General features: G+C 36.2%; 1 protein-coding gene across 1 annotated transcript in view; it reads left to right on the top strand.

Annotated features, from left to right (window-relative positions):
* AHI1 (Abelson helper integration site 1) overlaps nt 1-20,285 on the top strand; it is an 81,912-nt gene extending 61,627 nt beyond the window's left edge. Inside the window, exons 21-25 of the mRNA XM_085055887.1 lie at nt 1,288-1,353; nt 3,646-3,808; nt 5,195-5,292; nt 15,519-15,598; nt 19,142-20,285. Of these exons, the coding sequence (XP_084912013.1) occupies nt 1,288-1,353; nt 3,646-3,808; nt 5,195-5,292; nt 15,519-15,598; nt 19,142-19,379 (645 nt within the window). The 3' untranslated portion in view covers nt 19,380-20,285. The remainder of the gene's footprint in view (nt 1-1,287; nt 1,354-3,645; nt 3,809-5,194; nt 5,293-15,518; nt 15,599-19,141) is intronic.
* Nucleotides 20,286-20,795: the final 510 nt, after the last annotated feature.

Raw genomic sequence — 20,795 nt, forward strand, 5'->3', positions numbered from 1 at the left:
TAGGCTTAGATGTTTTGGTAGATGTTAAGAACTGAGTGCAACTGTTCACTTTTATACTGAGTTCCTCTATAACTACTGTGTGTCTGTAGCTTCTGTGGCAATACCAAAACAATCTGGAGACTGTATTGAATCTTTGAGTTTAGGATAGTCAGTGATTTCTTTCCCGTATGGGATAAACCCAGCTAAATTATGAACACTCAGGGCAAGAATCCCTGTTCTCAAGAATGCCATTTATTCCAGTGAGGATTTGCAAGTATTTTCTCTGTAATTTGTAATGATGTTCCTTGGACTACCATAATAAAAAATTTAAAAAACCCAAACATTGAAAACAAAAAGAACAATACATTTTAGATATATTTTTTAAAAGAAGAACAGAAAGAAGTTCGTGCCAAAGATAGATAAAGGAGTGGCTGTAAAGTATGAAAAAGGTGAAGGCTATTTGATATGAATTTTCAAATTGAAATCTTTATAATGTTGTTTATCTGTTAGAGGTGGAAATGTTGTTTACTTCACAAAGCTCACATTTGACTATTCTAAAATGTTTTAATTGCGGTGTAATATTTCTGTTTTGTATGGTAGCGTGTATTCTTTCAAGCACACAAAATTGAGGGGAAACTGCTTTCCCCTTAATGAAGATAGACCATTGAAAAAAATTAGTAACACCAGTGAAGGACTTCCAGATCTGCCTTTGTTTTCTTAGTTGTTCCTCTGCTAATTTTCGTATGTTTTCTATTCTAAATCTGCTTTCAGCTTAAGCATGCTATTATTTTACAGAAATCAAATTTTTTTAGGTGCAGGTTTATCCTGATGATTACATTATATACCTACTATTCTTTTGAATTCATTGAAAATCTGAAGAGTAAGTGGTAAGGATAGAACAATTATAATTAAATGGAAAGTATTGAGTGTTAAGACCAACCTGTAATTCTCCATTATGTGGAAGTGACATTTTTTACATACTGGTTCAGAGGTTAAAGTTCACTGCAACAACTTCTTAAATACCTGCTGTAGTGTTTGCAATGCAAACAAACTTGGACTGCATAGTCATCAGTCCAGTTGTAGCTTCAGTGTGATGTACATGCTTGAAAAATTTAATGTCTTTTTCTAAACATCTACCAGCCAATAGCCAATATTACTCAGTGCTGTTTAACATCACTTCTGCTTTTTCTTTTTCAAAAAAATAATTTTGTTGTAGATAATTCTTACTGTCTTGCGGGAGAAATGAAATTACAATCATAGCTTAGCAAAATGCTTCATATTAAAATTTAAAATAATTTATTCTTCTAGAATGATGACAGTCTGACTGCATTGGGAGTGGGAGGAGGAAACAGTTGTCCACCCGGGCAAGAGACAGTGAGTATTATATAATTTTTTTGCAATATCTTCTGTACCTGTTATACTGTATCTGCTTTTGAAAGCATGCCCTTTTTCTTAGCATGATCCCAAGGACATTTTTGTAATTCTTAAAAAGATATTCATAATTGGATAACTACATTGCTGCTTTTATATCACTCTTGAAAAACAATTTTGTAAAATTTTGTTGAATAGTTTTTTTTTTTTTGGTTTGGATTTGGACCCAAATAGAATTTGACCAATTTTTGAGTATCACACCAGAAGAAAGTCCACTGCTTCAGGTGTAGTTGTGAGTGGTTTATATTCTTCTTTGGCTCTGCATTTCCTATATCCTGTTATGGTCATTTTTCTGATCATATGTCAACAGAGACTATAATGGCAATTTCCACATTTTATTTAAATTGTCAAGCTTACTAAACTAGTTGTATTACAGGACACATTGGTATATTAATTTCTTATTTCTAAGAGACAGACAGTGGGACTTTCTTAAATGGTTTGAACTATTTGTGGCAGTTTCCATGTGACTGAATTTTTGTAATTTTTTCCCAAAAATACAGAATTTGAACCAGAACTGTCTTACAAAAGACACTGCAAAACAAAGTAGTTGTTGCTCTGCCTTTCATTGTTTTTCATGCTGCCAAGTAATTAGTGTAACATTCCTACATTCCTTTTTGGGTTTTGGTTATTTTTACCTTAAGTGGCCTCATGGTTTTCATGAGGTTGTCACTTAATTAATGTGGGCACTGTTAGAGCACCTCTTACTGGATGTGATCATGGTGCTCATTAGTGTGGTTTAGCTTGGTTCTGTTCTACAGTTCATGTTTCTGTACTGTCAACATCACCTGTAATTACTGTGTTAGCTTTCCTAATGCAGGGAGGAGAGTTATCATTAAGGACATTTCATTGTTTGGCTTCTTTATGTAAGTTCAGAACTACTGCATGCATATTTAGATAAATTTCCTGTCTACTGAAACCTATGCTGAAACTAATTCTTTGATGCTGACCAGCTCACAAATTGCCACATAAAATTTACAATGGTAGAATAATTTCCATCTTTTCCCATTCATAAGTGATTTAATTTGTTTAATTGGTGACATGGAATTATGAAAATACAAGTGACATTGGCTATATTTTTACACATGCAACTCACAGGTGATCTTACTCAAAGCAGAAATAAAAATGTAAAAAGCGCAGTGGAATTCAGCAGTCTTAAAATTTAAATGCATGCATGAGTAATAAAAAAGAAGGTTTTTTCCTATCCCTGTTATCATAATTTCACTGTCTCCTTCAATCCTGTTAACTCTCCTGTTGCTTCTAATGATCCCTGTTTCTGACCTCTACTTACAATTTTGTAGAGGAATATGTATTTAAGATTGTAGACAGGGAAACAGCATTCTATGTGTAAAATAGGTCATAATTTTGCTCTTCACTTATGATGAGGGAAGTAGGCAATTCCCTTATTCTTTCAGTTCATTTGTTTTCCTTTCATGCTTTTCTGCTCAGAGTTCACTAGGATAGATTTTTGTTCACTGGGCATAGGAAATAAATAAGAAATTGTACTTGATATTTTCATATTCAGAGTAGAAAAGAGGCTTGTAGTAATTTATTATACGTAATATAATAAATTATATGTAGTATACATGGTGCTGATGACTGTTAGTACTCTTTTTCATAAAACTATTGATACACTGTATTTCACTGTCAAATAGACTTATTACATGAAATGGAATATAAATATATTTTTTGCAGATATTTATAAAATTGTATATCCAAATGCTTATTTCTAAGCAAAACAAAACAAACAAAAAAGGAAAAAAAGAAAAAATGGAGCGATCAAAGCAAAACTTTGCAATGTCTTTTGTATTAAATTTTTCCTTGGATAAAGCTGTCATACAGTTGAAGTATTTATTCAAACACATATGCTTCATGAGCACACAGAGAATGGGATCTGAAGGTGGTGTAACAATTCTGAGAAAGTGACTGTATGAAGTTTTTTTTTTCCCTTTTGCTTCACAAGCAAATTGCTTATAAAACTAACAGCTGCTGTTTTGAAGCTAATCTTAGTGAATTGAATGTTCTTAACCATTTCTGCAATCCCACAGTCCTTTATCTTGCCTCTCCTGCTGCTTTCCCACCACCCCTGATCCCATTAGCAAAACTTGAGGCTGCCTCAGCTTTTACCAAAGTGCAGCTTTGGTTTCAGCTGCTTTTCTGCAAGAGGAAGTGAATGTTGCGCTTTTTTCTCTGTGGCATGGTTGTGATAAAGCTGTGGTGCTCTTATCTCTCTTTTAGGTAGTGGCTCTTTATGACTACACAGCGCATCGATCAGATGAGCTAACCATCCATCGCAGTGACATTATCCAAGTGTTATACAAAGATAATGATAACTGGTGGTTTGGCAGCCTAGCAAATGGACAGCAAGGCTATTTTCCAGCTAATTATGTGGCTGGTGAAAGTAAGTTTACTGCCGTCTTCCTGGTATACCGGTGTGGGTTTAACTGATGCTCCAAGATTTTACCCTGCTGTTCTGCTTATTGCTCTGAAGATAGGAATTCATGTAGTACACATGTGGCATCATGATGACTTATTGTGGTGCAAAAATTGTATAAAGTTAGCTAACCATTGCACTTGGTTAAACATTCCAGCTTATGTAGCACTGACTTAATTATCTGTCAGCTGGATTGATCCCTTGTCTGTTCTAACATAGATTCAGGCCCTAGCTTGGCAATGTTTTAGGACATATCAGAGCATTTCGCAAACATCTTGGCTTTTTTCTTAGGCAATTTCCATTAGATCTAGCTTTTGTACAAACTCTTAATTTTCCCCCTGCTCTACTGGAGAATGTTCCATTCCCAAATAACTGGATTTCAGTGTGAAGTTCTAAAAGAACAGTAAAGGTTAAATCTCTCATCTGAGCATTGCACTTGCTACCAGGTCCTTTTCATTAAAACAGTTTTGATTAAACTGATACAGACAAACCTAGATGAATCTGAACAAATAATATAGGAAGCATCCTACTTTGTCAGCTGCTGTAAAAATATTCAGTGTGCTGGCATTTGTAAATATTCAGCTTGTGGACACAGCATGTGGTTGCATACTACAAGAAATTCATTTGCCTTCCTAAACTATCAAACTATCAGTTATACTGGTATTTAGAAATCTTTTAACCCAACATTTCTCAAGATGGTTTCCCCCATTTTTTAGTTCCTCCCTCTGTCTTTAAGGTGAAATCTAGTATTTTAGCCTCTTTCCTAAAAAGCATTTGCACAAAACATTGTGCTTACTTGATGAAGTTAATTAAAGTTAGATTTACTACTGCCCTCCCATTTTGTCCTATCCTTATAAATCCAGTGCATTTTTCCTGCCTTTTCTCCTTGCAAGATGACCCACAGAGTAGTCTGTAGGAAGAATCTTCATTGATGGCCTTAAAAAAATGTTCTGGGAAAAAAAAAGGAAACAAAATTTTTGAGGCAATTGTCCAACTGTGCAAAAAAATCTCTGGTAAATAATTTGCTATTTCAGTTGGTGACCATCTTATTGAATCAAAAGAAATGTTTATAATACATTTGTTAAGTATCAGTTGCTTGCTAACAGGGCTTTATTCCTAGGTTTGAATGCTTTTATCCAATAACCAATATATAAATCACACTTAAATCTAAGCTTACTAGTATAAATAAAGGTTTATGGGAGAATTTTTATAAATTCTCATGCAACATTTGGCTTCCAACATTTTTCACCTGTTTTAGCTCACATCCTGTTTTTGGCTAGATTGTAATGTCATGGTGGTTCACAAAATTCTTTCATAGCTCTAATAATGGCGAATTATGGTTCCTCTTTTCAGAAGAATATGAAGAACAATCTTCAGGATTAGTACCAGATTCTGCTCCTCTCCTACCAGAAGGATCAACAGAAGCAGAAGATTCTCTAACACTAGATAAGGTAATAATTTGAGAAGGAAGGATTCTGTGAGTAGTGGTAGGTTGTCTTTTGTGTGCTTCGTGGACCATGTTAATTTTTGATCTTTTATTTAAAATTTTTTTATTTGTAGACCTCATTCCAGGCAAGCAGGTAGATTTTCAGCAGAAGTTTAATATTCATCCTGTGTGGAATCAGCTATTCCATCATGTGGCAATTAAATATTCCACTTACTTGCACCATTGCAATGAATGGCAAATCTCCCACTGACTTCAAGTTTACAGAAGTTATGTGTGCATAAGTATTCCTGTTTCTGTGATTTTAGTCAGAATATACAGTATGCACACAAGAACAAAGAAACAGGGCCCAAGTTTTAATTCAGGGGGAAAAAAAACTTTTTATTTTTATGGGGGGTTTTTTCCCTGATCTTTAGAGAATCTGATGTGTGCAAAGCAGGCCAATTGACTCTCCCCTCTCCAGGAGATTAGGAACTTTGCATGTTTATGCTTCCCTTCTGTGAAATAAGACTAATGATTGTCTTAAAACTTGGAATAATTTGTAGAAAAAAAGTAATAAAAATTTGTTCAACACCTGTTAGAATTTAAGAAATTTTTATTTCAAAGTGTTTGTATCCTTAATAAGTGTGCTTTCCATAACTGTTCATTTACTCAAATGGTATTAACACAACTACTTAAAAAGTGTTGTTCAGATTTCTTTCAAATTATTTGACTTTCCATGTACTTTTCTAAAATTGAATGTTATATTCTGTGTCTGATTTTCATTACTCTAAACATATTTTGTGTTGCTTAGTTACAACTTTTGGGGACTTTTTTCACATGATTCATCTAATCTTTGCTGCACAGTGTATAGAATCATAGAATTAATTAGGCTGGAAAGGACATTGTAGTACTCAAGGCTATTTCTATTGACCTTTTTTGTGCAGCAAAAAGTTTTTAGTAGGTGGATATAGAGAGGTAGCATTTAATAAATTACTGAGTACAGATTAGTCACTTGGCAATCTCGTTGAAGCCAGCTGTCTTGTTGAAGCCAACTGCTATAAATCGAATTATTAAGTGTTTTGTTCCTAGCTGTACTTGGAAAATGGAATTAATCACTACATGGACTAGTAATAATTAAGCTGAAGGTTTGTAGCTGAGAAACTCCTAGCCAAACCATTGTCCAGGAAATACGAGGGTGCATTACTCCCAGACACCTCTGTAAAGGCAGACTCGAATAAATATGGGAAAAATTACATTACTGAAGATTTCTTTCATTTATTGTCTATATTTCTAGAGGCAAGGAGGGTATCCCAGAGGGAATATGTTGCTTTAATCACCCAGATTCACTCATATCTAGATTAGAAGAGAGGGAAGTGCTGAAATACCTAATGTTATTAGACTTGGTCATTGTTATCCACATCATTTTTTTCTGTTTTAATCTGGTAGGAATCTATTCAATTTACTGTATCAAAATACCACCAACTACTGTTACTAATGTTTGCAACCCATATTTGTTATTCAGCTTTGTAAGAAGCAATGTTTGATTACTTTTGATTGCTTAGAATTTCTCAAGTGTCTATGACATATTTTTCTAACATTAGTTTTTGTATTGCTAGTAGTACTTTTTTTAGTAACACTCAGTTTTAATAGTATTTGATTAAAATGCTCTTTCCTTGGATTCTGCTTTTACCTTGAGATATATTAGCTACATATTTATTAATTAGTTGGAACTTTGTAGTAGTCTATATAATAGCTACAAATATTCAAAATATATAATGGATCAAATGTACAGTAACAGTCCAAAACCGAGCAAATTCATTGCTTTTTATCTTGCACAGCAGCCAAGGGCACTACAAAATCATAAAGAGTCCAGAGAAAAGTTATGAAACAAGTCCTGGGAAAAATTATATAAGAGGATATACATATGAGATTAAACTAGCAAAGGATGAGCAGTGGACAGAGCATATAAAATAGTACCTGATGTGAAGTCAACGCACTTTTCTTTCTTTTTTTTTTCTTTCCTTCTGCTGTTAAACAAGGTCAGGTAGCATTAAGGTGGAGTGGAAGACATCTACTATCAGTAGAAGGAAATTTTTGTTTATGCCATTCTTAGTTACCCTGGTGAGCTCAACTACTACAAGACACTCTTAAATGTGTGTACTTAGGGATTAATTGCTTTAATAACATGTTTTAGGCTGAGGTAATGGTTGAGATTTCAAAAGCATCTGAATAACTGGGAAACACAATGTGGCATTTTTTTTTCATTTCAAGTCACATAATCACTGTATAAACTATCAAGAAGATAGTGAGTTGAATCAAATGATGAATCAGATCTTTGTAAGACTTATGCTGCCTTGAAGTGTAATAGGTTTGCAAAAGCTGCAGAGTTCTGCGTAGAAGAAACAACTTGTCATTCAGCTGTTTGCCAGAATGAATGAAAGTTGTACAGTGCTTTGGCTCTAGGCAATACCAAAGACTTCTGAGACAAAACTGCTAAGATGACCAGTGAGGGGGCTCATCGGTTATGGCAGTTCCTGTCTTGCAGCAGTGACACAGCAACTTTTCTTCCTATTCCTTTCTTTTTTTTTTTTCTTTTTTTTTTTTTTCAGTATAAGACCTGATGGAGTGAAATGCCAATTTTCTTTACATGGAGATAAGAAAAATCATTACTTTGTGGATGATCACTACAAAAACATATTACCATGTGTTTTGTTGTTTTGTTGTCATTGTTTTCTGGTTTGGTTTGGTTTGGTTTTTTTTTTGCTTTGGCAGACAAGCTTTTATTTTTTTTAATCCAAAAATATTTATTGAGTAGGTAAGCTGTTGCTTAAGTTGTTGACACAAGCAGGAAAATATAACTGAATTTTTTTGGTTGTGTTTGTTTTTTGGACACAAGCATGTTTTCCCAAATACTTAGTTATACCTAGGTCTGCTATATCTGTTATTCTTTCTGGGTTTTTTTCAGGATCACTCAAATGTTTAGCACTGTTAAAATTGCAAAACAGTTACTGTGAAAATCATCATAGCAATTACTTTTGAGATTTTGCTACTGTTCAAGACTAAATAAGGCACTTAAAATGTTGACTGTGACTATGGTTTTAATTACTGAGAATACCAGATAGTCTAATTAAAAATAGTTTTCCAGCTGCAGATATTACACATGCATATCTAGCTAATCGCCAGAGATTTATGAGTGAATAAAGTGGAATTATTAACATTAGAAGAGGGTGTAATACTCAAGATCCAATATTAATCTTTGCAAATAATTTTTAAAAAAGCTTTGGTTCAAAGAACTTTCTTTCAAAATACTTTCTACCATCAGTTTTGCATTCATAACATAATAGTTTTATGCAAACCTTGTTTTCCTGCCTTATGAGTTACTTAACTCCTGAGCCACAAAATTAGGTCATAATCATCTTTAATTACAACATGCATGTAAACTGCCAATAGAAATTTCATGGAGTGAAGTTCTCACTGCACTGATGAAGAATTCCAAGAAATAGAGACAGACTTATCATCTGATTGCTCAAGTAAATGCGTTGTTTTCAGGTTCCTTAACATGAACCTGAATGATGAAGGTGGAAAAGGATAGGAGTTCAGAGAGAGTTCTATTAGAAACCAGAATGTGGGTTTTGCAGAATTTTGGCCAATCAGAAACATTTCAAAGTCAATAGAATGTCTTTTAATTGTGTTTTTAGAAATTTTCTGCTGTCCATAAGAACTTGTGAACTTGTTTTATAATTTGATGGCCTGCCACTCACTACATAAAATACATGTAACTGGATTTTGAATAATAAGTATGTAATTCCATGGTTCATGAGAATAGTAGGAAGTAGTACTAGACAAAGCAGTAAATTTAAAACTTCCATTAAAATGTAAGAAAGTACTATTTCTATTATATTTGTCTTTGAAAAATGATGCCAAGATGTAAAATAGAAAAAAAAAAAAAGGCTTACTGGCAAGAACCACATTATTATTGCGCAATTTGAATAATCTACCCAAAGGTCATCAAAACTTGTATGTTTAAACATGTATATTTAAACAAAGTTTGGGATTATCACTCGTCACATAAATAATTCATGGTCTCACTCTTCTTCCCCTAGAGGAGGTTGTTGTCAGACTTTGTGAATACTTAGTCCAGTGTGTCTGAAACTAACTTGCCAAGCAATTGATGCTCTTCCCCTGGGCTTGACCTCTTTCCATGTGGGTATTTATGTGGGCTTAAAATTTATTTATTAAATCTAAAAACTGAAAAAGCACAGAAAAATTATTCCATATTTCCAAAAATAATAGATAGAAATTTTTCTATTAATTTCATCAAAAACTTATATTTTGTAGTTCGTGCTGTTTCTATTTTCTCCATTAATATTACCTAACATTACTGGGGAGCACTTCAGGCTGATTATCTTTTAGGTAAAGGAGGGGGAAATAGGAAGATGTGATTATGCTAATGAGGGAAACACTAAGGAATTAATACAATAAAACTCTTGCAGTGAATAGAGCTGAAGACTTGACACATTAAGTGTGTTCATTTTCAAGGTTCAGAGAGATAGCAGATATGAAAAAAAGTGATATTCAATTGAATTAGAATTTATTATAGTGAAGTTTGTAATTCTGGGCTTCATTCCTTGCTAATAAGATTACAGATCTCTCTTTCTGAAGGTAGATATCTGGGCTGACAGAAGCTATGCTTTTGTAGAATCAGTCTGTAAAGCTGTTTCCACATAAATTGTTGAATATCATTATAAAATAGATATATCTTTAGAAATCCTGCTTTCTAAATAGTAATGACTTTGATTATTCTTTAAGAAATCATTAATCTGAAGGAAATGTGACTATGGCACCATCTATGAGGAATGGGCCATTATTCTCAATCCTTACCCAGCATTAACACATTCAGCTTTTGAGTTCTTTAGTTTCCTATTTCTTGGTACTCTGTTTTTCCTTTAAAATGCAGTTTGTACTGTTCGAGTTTGAATCATAGAACATGAAGGGGTTGGAATGGACCTTAAAAATCATCTAGTTTGAACTCCCTCTGCAGGGACACCTCCCACTAGACCAGGTTGCTCAAGGCTTTATCCAGCCTGGCTCTGAACACTGGCAGAGTTGGGGCATCCACAACTTCCTTGGACAACCAGTGTTTCACCATCCTCACAGTAAAAAATTTCTTCCTAATATCTCACCTAAGTTTCCCCTCTTTCAATTTGTACCCATTATTCTTTGTCCTAGCATTACAGGCTGTTGTAGTTCAGGAATGGCACTCCCCAGTTCAGTGCCCCTACCGAGGCTCTCCCAAACTACACACCACTCTCTTGCTCCCTCTTCCTCTCCCCCTTTCCACTGCACTGGGATGGAGTTGAGAATTGGAGGCACTAAAGGTGAAGATCCGTGGGTTGTGATAAGAACCCACGGAAATTTACTGTAAACAGCAAATGAGATAAGAAAATGAACAGTAACAGCAGCAATATTAATAACAAAAGTGTACAAAAGAGAGAGTGATTCACATCCAGAAATGCTCACTGTGGAGTCTGCTACAGTAAATTAGTGCCAGATGGCTTCCCCCCACCAAGTTTCTGACTGGAACGCCCTTCTCCGAGAGAGTCTTTTTCGCCCCACCCCTAAACAATGATGTGAAGTCCTGTCACATCTGGGTCCTGGCCATACCCCCTCCAGCTATTCCACAAAACTTAACCCTGTCCCGGCTCAAGTCAGGACACAGACAAAGAGTCCCTCAGCGGTTTCATTGTAGGCCTCCTCCAGATACTGAAAAGTTGTTATGAGGTCTCCACACAACCTTCTCTTCTTCAGGCTGAACAGCCCCAACTTTCTCAGCCTGTCTTCATAGGGGAGGTGCTCCAGTCCTCTTATCAACTTTGTGACCCTCGTCTGGACTTGCTCCAACAGTTCCATGTCCAGAGCTGGGTACAGCACTCCAGGTGGGTTCTCAAAAGAGCAGAGTAGAGGGGCAGAATCACCTTCTATAACCTGTTGGCCACACTCCTTTTGATACAGCCCAGGATTTGTCTGGCTTCTGGGCTGTGAGCACACTTGGCTGGCTTCTGTTGCATTTTTCATCAACCATCATCGCCAAATCCTTCTCCACAAGGCTGCTTTCAATCACTTCTCTGCCCAGCCTGTAGGTGTGTTTGGGATTGCTGCAACCCAGGCCTTGCACTTTGCTTTGTTGGACTTCAGGAGGTTTGTACAGAGCCAGCTCTCAAGCTTCTCAAGGTCCCTCTGGAGAGCATCCCTTCCCTCTAGTGTGTCAGCTGCACCTGCAAGTTTAATTACTCTCTTAAGTATGTGTGGTGCTACTTCATTTGTAAGTTGGTACTTACGTGTTCTGTCTCAGAAAATATTTACACCTGTGTCTATAGTATTATTTGAGTCATTGAAAGAGAAGGTATCTGGTTCATAAGCCAGTTAATACCTGTTGAGGGGGAAAAAAGAAAAGATCAAATTTCATGCATAGACATTTACTGTAGGTGACCAGTGTGTTTAAAGATACGAAGAATCAGGCTGAGCCACTGAATTGGTTAAGCATAACCAAAAATGCTGTTGAGCGACACATATTACCTCAGGAGTAAGCTTAACTTCTCCCTTCCCCATTTTTCTCCTTGGGTCTTCATAGCTTCTTTCTGAAGAGAATTGAACTATTTTTATGCAAATGTCAATGCAAAACTGTGACCCCATATGAATTCCCAGAGGCCAAGGCTTCAAGACTGAAAACAGGTGTTCTGAACCATACTGCTTCAATCTGAAGTATCGTGTCCCACCTCTTCCTCCTCCTCCTTTTGTTATCCCTGAAAAACTCATGTAGTAGATTTGATTTCTGAGATGCAGTATTTGTCACTGTTAAGTCATGACTGCAGTTTTGACTCAACAGATTTTCCCTTTTATGCAAAAGATAGAAATTCATGACAATGTCTCTCTTGTATACAGAGCCATGGTTCTGCTAGACACTCACAACTAAGTTAATGCTGTTAGATGTAAGGGTGAGAATATGGGCAATCTGATTTAGATAGGCTTCTTTAAAAACACTAGAGAGGGGGAAAAAGCAATTTTAAGTTAATTACATTTTAAATAGGAAGGTGATGGCAAAAGAAATATGTAATTCTGCTAGCAAAGGTCTCTGCCAGTTGTTAGTTTAATCGGGAAATGTGTGGACGGGTGCAGAATAGCAGGAAAGAAAATTATGAGTGTGGTGTGATGTCACAACATTTCTCCTAAAGTTGACTTGTTAGAACAGTTTTGACAGGAGGCATTGACATAGCTTTGGGGAGTTAAATACATGGCTGGGAATCTTTTATCCATGGACTGCATAATAGAAAACAAAATACAAACTTAATACTGAGTGTAGTGTCCTAAAGATGAGTCTGAAAAGGCACAGAGACATGTTCATTCTTGCCATCTGTGATCCAATGAATTTTTAATTAGATCAAGTTCTGTAGAAACAATTTCTATGGGAGAGTTCCTCTTTGCAGAGTAGGCTATAGAGCAAACTCATTTACTGTCATGGCTTGAATAATCTGAATAGATTTTCTGCACCACTCTATTCTATCCATCTACCTCTTAGTCTGCCAGAGAACTGCAGACTGTCAGTCTTAGGGGCAGCTGTGTACAACCTAGAGGAAAGCACTACCAAAGACATAGACTAGGGATGAGACTTTGTCCCTAGTATTTCCTTAGATGCCCTCTGCTTCAGGTACTTGTAGAAAGTGTGTTCTGTAATACATGATTGCTCCCATGAGTTGCACAGGAAGGGTTTAGTGCTTGATTTACTGCTGTGGATTCTACAGCAGGGATCAGGAACTTGATATGCTTTTGTGTATTTTGCCTTTATTTGTGTTGCCTTGGTTGCTTCTTATGTGGCAGCAAGAGAGAGTGTTACGTATAAAATAAGAGCTGTAAAGCAAGCAAGCCTTTTAAAAAAGGAAAATACGTATTTCATTACAATTTTTATTTCTATGATCATAAAGCAAAAGAAACTTGAGAAAATCCTGGCACTACCCTAATAATTCTATATCAATATTTAAGCTCTGTGATCTGGATGAGTGCAATAGCTCACACCATGCCTGTTCCAATACCAGGTTTACTGAATCTTAGTACAGAGGCAGTGACAATTGTACAGAACTGTTTGGAGCTTTCTGGGAGATCTGCACATGCATAACAAATGTTGAGAGGTTTAGAAATAGACAAAGATGAGATCAAGAGCCTCCTCAGCTCCTCCATGCTCCAGCCTTCCCTGACTTGCTCCTTACGTTGACATGTCCTTAGTGAGTTCCCAATGTGTTACCACACCTCCTTAGCCAAATACCTTCTGTTTTCCCAGCCTCCACTTCTTCCTCCTGCTGCTTCATCCCCTTGTTTCACCAGCTCCTGCACTGCCTCCTTGCATCTGCCACTGATCCCCTCGTTTCTTCAGTACTGCTACTTCTTACATCATTAGGATGGGAAAAATAGTAGGCTAAGAGGGTAGGATGGGAATAGTAGTACTATTCCCATCCTACCCTCTTAGTAGTAGTACTGCTACTTCTTACATCATTAGGATGGGAAAAGTAGTAGGCTAAAAGGAGTAGGCTAAGAGGGACACAAAGGTGTGTGGGACAGACAAAAGGAGGTAGTGGCAGCGAGATCTGTTTCAAAAAGATCTAGTGTCTAGTTCCTTCTTTGTTACATGCTTGAAAGTTTGTAGGAATGAAGTACTGTGGGGAGTTGGGAGTCTGTCTCTAAAGACCTAGGAATTCTCATTAGGTGCCATGTGAGGTGAACACTGCTATTCAAATGTCTCCAATTGTGTGCTCTTCTTTCCTTGGTACTCATACTAAAAAGCTGTGCTTTAATATAGGAAAGGCTGTATGATTAGTTGTTTTTAAAACAGGTCATGCAAACTTTCAGTTAGGCAGGTTAATTGAGTGGATACTTTAGTCTTCTAACTGTAAAACAAGGGTAACTTTTTTGTGTTTAGGTGTCTGAAAGTATTAAAAATTTTAGTCTATTTTTTATAAGAGGTCAGTCTTCTGTAGTGGCACTTTAGGGAATTCTACTCTATTGTTCTTTGGAATGGTTCATATTTGATTATAGTATTAGTACAATGAGAAGATTCTGTAATATTTACTTGAAAAGGTGGGTAAAAAATGGTTTGACATCATTCACACAGGATTTTCTGAAAAAGATTTTGTTTTGACTGCAAGCAAAATGAATTCATGATTGTGTATGGCAAGGAACCACAAGGTTATAAATGCTGAAGGAAGTATTAATTACTTGGAGTCATTCCCTTCACAACACTCCCTTGTATTTTCATATCAGGGGTATTATATTTCCTTCTTTTGTGTTTACTTTTACCATTGACTTAGTCTCAAGTTTATTACTGTGTTAACAAGGATTTTGTGTGTGAAGTAGACAATTTTTTCTTCCAGCCCTGCCAATGCTACATTATTGTATTCTAATAGGCAGACTTTTGTCTAAACTAATCCAGCAATCTGTGTTTTTACAGCAGACTAATTCTAATGAGTAATGTTTGAACATGGCTGTTGTGGGATATGTAAGTGTATGAATTCAGTAAGTCAATGGGAGCTTGATCCTGTTTATTCTAAGTCAGCAGAAAAATAATATTAAACTAATAAAATAACCTGCCCCTGAAGACTCCGGAAGGGCATTCACATTTCCTTATGGGAATTCTTTCATTAAGTATGAGACCTGTTAGAATTAGAAGAGGTTTGTTTGTAGAGGGAGCAAGTTTTACAAAGACCCACTAATTACTTTGGAAATGAGACAATTTACTTTTCCAGATTTGGGGAATCTTTTTAGCCCTGAATTACAAGGTAACCTGGAGTGGTTTGAACTGCTTGTGAATGAAACTTGCAGGCTTAATAAAGACAGTTTTTTCTTGTGAAAACTATGCAATAAGAAGGCTTTTTAGCAGTCTGGTTTTCCACTTGTAGTAGCACAAATAACAATTCTTTTAAGACAGTGTGGGTTTTAAGGTAACTTCGAGCAGATTCATAACCTCTTGTTTCTACACCTACCTGAAAACTGTCTTTTATTTGCAAGTATCTGTTTTTTTATAGCAGGGCACTGTTTCCTTGTTTGTAACCACATAGGAGTTAACATTTTATGGCTGATAGACATTCTTTTTCAAACGAGGTATATTCTCTCCTTATTCAGGAAGCTGGTGGGTTTTCTATGCACATGTGTTGGCCCCGTTGTCTGTCGTCTTTTTACCTTCCTGCTTTTTTGTTTCTTTTACAGATGTCACCAGTCACCAGTAAGTCAGGGGACCTAAAATTTATCTCTAGACGTGACATGGATAGAGACTCACCTGCAACCCAGTAAGCAAGGAATGTTTAAAACAATTTGCTATGTTATTTCTGCAGCTGCTGTTTGAAAACTGAGAAATGTTGGAAGGGTTATTTTGTTTTTCAAGCAAAACAAGAAGTTAGCTTTAGGGTAATCAGTTAGAGGGTGTTTCACACCCAAAATGTGAAGGAATTAACATTCATATACATATGCACATCCCCAAAAGAACAAGGACTATAATGTACACGACAATCAAAATTCGGGGATATGAAGTTGCTCCTCAGCATCCCTTAGCTAGGTATTAGGATTTATTGCTGCAGACTGTGAACTATTTTTGCACCTTCTAGAAATTAATTAATGCAAATTACAAAAGGTTGTCACATTCTAAAAAGGTGCCAGCAGCACTTTTGATGGTGACACTTGCATTTTTTAAAATTCCTATCACTCTGTTGCATGAAAGCTGTAAGCAGATAAGATCTCAGCATTTTGAACAAGAACTTCCACAATATCTTCAGCTATTCCAACCATTTATGCTTCAAAAATTGATATCTGAAAATACTTCCTGTGTTTGCCATTGTATCTTTCACCTTAGCTTATTTCAGTAATCATTTTCCAGACTGGTTCCCCCCTCATATAAATAATCTGTGCATTATGCTGTAGATGCACATACTTACCTAATTTTAATCTGCCTTTATATCTTAATTTTATATCTCCAGCTGTATCTAGATTTAATAATAAATTGTGAGTGGAAAGTTTAACCCTCATGTATGATGAGGAATGGGCTGTACAACTACACATTGACAAAATTCAGTGTTGAATTTTGAGCACAACTATTCTGATAGTACATACATTAAGGAAGGAAATGCTTTAAAAGCACAGTTACTGTGACGGTTGACACAGTCTGTTAGAAGTCAGTGTCAAAAATTTGGGATGACTCAACTCTATTGGTAGAACTTCAGGAAATAATTATTTCAAGCAAATTTTCCAGGGCATCCACTGAAAAATGTGGGACCACAGATTTAAAATGTGGAATCACAAATGATTTAAGCAGGTTCAAGAATTTTGAGTCATACCAAATATGAATGTTCATTGTAATGAAAACTAGAGCTGTCATTAGATGTCACACTGAAGGAATAGAGCCCCAAAACCACTTCAATTACATTTCAAAAAGGTGAGAGACAACACCTACATGCCTGAGTCACTGGAATGTGCTCCCTCATTCTGAACTATAGGGAGCAGAAGCATCATGGAGATTCCAGCCTGAATTCATGCATGCTCCATGTCATAGCACTTCATAGCAGTGACCACGTGTACCAGGTTTTTTTTCAAAAAGGACTACAAGGTTGCTCCTTATTTTGAGAGCTAGAAGAGAAAAGGATCCTCTGACACTGCTGATGCCACTAGTTTGAAAAACTCTCATGTATTTCTGTTTATAGGTGTTTACACAGCACAGATCAGATAATAAAACAACTCAGAAACATGGCTGCCTATTTTTCATGAAAACTTTCACTTCACTGTTACCAAAAACGTGACCTGTCAGGGCTGTGACAGAACTCTTATTTTTTTGGCTCACTGCAGTCAGTGTGTCTTGAAATATCCTTAAAAATTCACATGCATGCAAGTGTTGCCATCTTGACTGGAAAAGGTTTGTATTTCAGCATCTAACAGTGATATCAACATGACTTGAGATCCAGTCCAAGCTGTACTTAAATAGTTGCTCTGCATACAACATACTATTATTTTTTAGTTTTCTGTGAAAGTACACTTAATATCCATTTCACATTGATGTATATGATACGAAGTTTATTTACCACATAATTCCTAAGAATCATGCGAGATGTGGTTACCAATCACACACTTTCAATATAGAGAAGTGAAACTTTAACACCTGCACAGCTCACTAAGCCAAATGAATGATTGCTGGTTTGCTTATTAGAACAGTATTGTTCACTATGGCCACAATTCCTGCTCTAAAAGAGCATGAATGGCAAGTCGTTATGAAATGTCTATCTTTGAGAATTTCTAGGTGGGAAATATAGGTTTTCAATAGGAAAACAAATTTTATACAAGATGGTAGTCGACTTTTTTCTTAGCCAAGCAGTTAACATGTCTTCTGCAGACTCCAGAAGAAGTAGAGAAAGGATACTAATTGATTTTAATCTAAGCTTTGATACATCATCACATCTGATGTTCAAATAATAAAAAGATGAAAACTTCTCAGAGTAGCTTTATGTTGGAAATAGCATAGTAACCTTACCCTTTGAAAATTAATTATTAGCTGCTGCTTGTCAGTACAGCCATTATCTCCTTAGATATGTTCCCACTGTATGGTTTTGTTGAGCTACACTAGGTAGTGCTCTTTGCATAACTTTGCACGAGACACAGCTGAGCACTCTGCTTGGTACATTGGTACTTATATCACTGAACAATTATGGCTTTGCACCCCAATTTCCTCATGCAGCAGTGCTCCCCAAATTATTCTAGGAATACTAACACAGAGAGTCTTAGACTCCAGAACCTTTTCCTTAGGATGTTCCAGGAGTACAGCAGCAGCAATCCACGTAATCATAAGTATACAGTTTAGCTTAAAAGAAAATTCCAACTACAGGGAGATAATCATCAGTTCATTAGCAAGGCTGATGTGTAAACATTTTCATCTATAAAATCTGGTTACATTAAGACATTATCATCAATACTGCAGCACTTGTAGCACCCTTTTTGTGGAAAAGACACATTACATTCTTCAGTCTTGATTCATCCATTTGCTTATGTGTTTCAGCAGCATTAAACATAACAGTTCAGATGATAAACCATGACCCTTTTGTGCTAAGCACAATACAAATTTTGAGCAAAGACAGTAACTTCCTTTGAAAGATTGAAGTATTGTTACATATTTATAGTTAAATAAAGTTACAACTTCTGCTAAGAGTGGGAATTCATGGTAGAAGTGTTGTAACATCTGCATAATCCATGGCATCATGTGCAAGACCAGTTAGAGGCACTAACTGGGATACAGGAGCTTGGCTGATCCTTTTGGCTCTGTATGAAGCCTGAAAAGCATAAATAGACATTAAAGTGATTTCTGACTGTCCTTGTTCAGGTAAATTAAAATGGAAAAACTAATCTTATGTACTTGACTTCTTTTCTTATTCTTGTTGCATAAATAAACGAGGAATCTCTCCTTAATTGAAAGTATTTTGGTGTCTGAGCTTAGGAAAGTGAAAAAAACAAACAAGTGCAATTGCTTTTATGAGAGGAGGAGACTGGTAATTTGTATTTTTTAATTACATCTGTTGTCTATTGATCAAGACAAGCTGATTTTTAAGATCACGAGCAGTTCTTTTCAAAGCAATGCTATGATAAAAAGTAGACTAGTGGAGTGGTCTCATATTTTGTCTTCATGGTTTTTCTGTCTTTGTTCTGCTGTGGAACAGTAGTTTTTGTAGTTGTTTCAGCATTGTGCTCAAGAGGACAGGCAGACAATTGCTCTAACACATCAGCTGTAGGTGGAAAAAGCTCTAAATTTGGGCTAACTTTGTGTTTCTTTTACTCTTTTTATATCCACCTTCCTCTAGAGGAACAAAGAAAAAGAAGAAAAGGATACAAAGGAATGAGAGAGAAAATCAGCACAACTTAATGAGTGTCGATACTCCTCTGTCATCAGTTACAGCTAATGGTGCTGAAAACGAACCTACATCCCGTGGGGTGGAATTGAAGAAGAAGAAGAAAAAGGCAGCAAGAGGCTCAAACTTAAGCACAAATGGAAGGACAAATACTGCCTTTGAGCCCGAATGCCATGACGCACAGCCATAATTTATTTCTGAATACTGGGGTGATGTTCATAACACATGTTGAAGGCTGCAATTATGGCCTCTCTTCTAGGATTAACAACAAACAAAGAAATTAAAACACTTAAGTATGCAAAATGGTACCAGTTGTGACTTACCAGTGGTGCAAACCTGTCTTGGGTGATTTTTGCCCTGGGTTTCTTGAAATCAACAGAATTTGGATGTTTAACTCCTCACTGGACTGGAAAAGAACGGAAACTGTCAAATACAATGTTTGCTGATTTAGTATCTGATTAAACCTTCACTTAGACATTTATGTAGGCTGTAGATCAATCCATTGGAAGCCGACAATCAAGTGAAAAAGTGTGAAAACAAGCCCAACCACTACATAAGTTATTAAATTAGCATTTTAAAGTGTGCTGTAAGTAAAATAGAAGAGTGTTCAGAATGGTAAAATACCAAAGGACTGCTGACGTTAAGGTGTACCTGAAAACAGGCTTTTAAAAAATATTTTTGATGCCAGCTATTTGTTGGGACTGCATTTTGCAGCTCTTAAGGGAATTGTGGAGTAACTAACTATGCAACTACGCTGTCTTCAGTAGGACTACTTGTTCTTATCAAAATAAGTGTTGCAAATTCCAGGCAGTTACGTTTTTCAAATGAGGTGTGCTGCACATAGTAAAGATTCATTGCAGTTTGTTGTCAGAGTTCCTGGCTGCTTTGGCAGCAGTCTTGCCAAATATACTTTCTTTTGTCTGAATGAAATATTTCATATCCAACTATGCTGTTTTACTTGTAGTCCTTATTCACTTGTGTCGTTAATCTATTTTTTTACTTGAGTATTATTTTGTGAACTTTTACTAATGACTTCCCTAATTATCTATGGTGTTAAATAATTTATATTTTATATTAAACAAAACACTTTCTATCAGTTAGCGTTGGTATTTTTTTCTGGCTGATGATGTCCAGTTTATTTTTACTCTGCTAGGAAATTCTTTCTCCTCCCCCTCTGAAGCAATAAATAACATAAAATTAGAAAGCCCTTATTTAGTAGACAGGGCACTTGATTCCATTAAAAAAAGAAGTGAAAATAACAATGCTGGGCACTGATGTGTGAAATGCACCCAGATGCAGAGAACTAGTTGCTGGATATTGTAATATCTTCCTTGCACATGTTTTAAAGCCAGAAAAATCTGTAAACTTTTTTCTTTCAAGTAAAGCACAGCAACAAACACTCCTTTTCTGCCCCACTGGTAGTGGTTATTTGCCAGCAGTCCTAGCTTTGCTCTGCCTGGAGTGTGTGTGTGGAGCCCTGCCCTAAATGGGGCTTACATATGTCTACTGGAAACTTAGGAATGTCTCTTTATCCATTCAGAGCTGGTGTAAAATTACCTTGGTCCTGGGGCTGCCTGATTCTGTCAAGGTTCCCCACCTCTTATCT

The sequence above is a fragment of the Lichenostomus cassidix genome, chromosome 3, assembly GCF_008360975.1.
Source record: "Lichenostomus cassidix isolate B80296 chromosome 3, HeHo_3.0, whole genome shotgun sequence".
Classification (NCBI taxonomy): Eukaryota; Metazoa; Chordata; class Aves; order Passeriformes; family Meliphagidae; genus Lichenostomus; species Lichenostomus cassidix.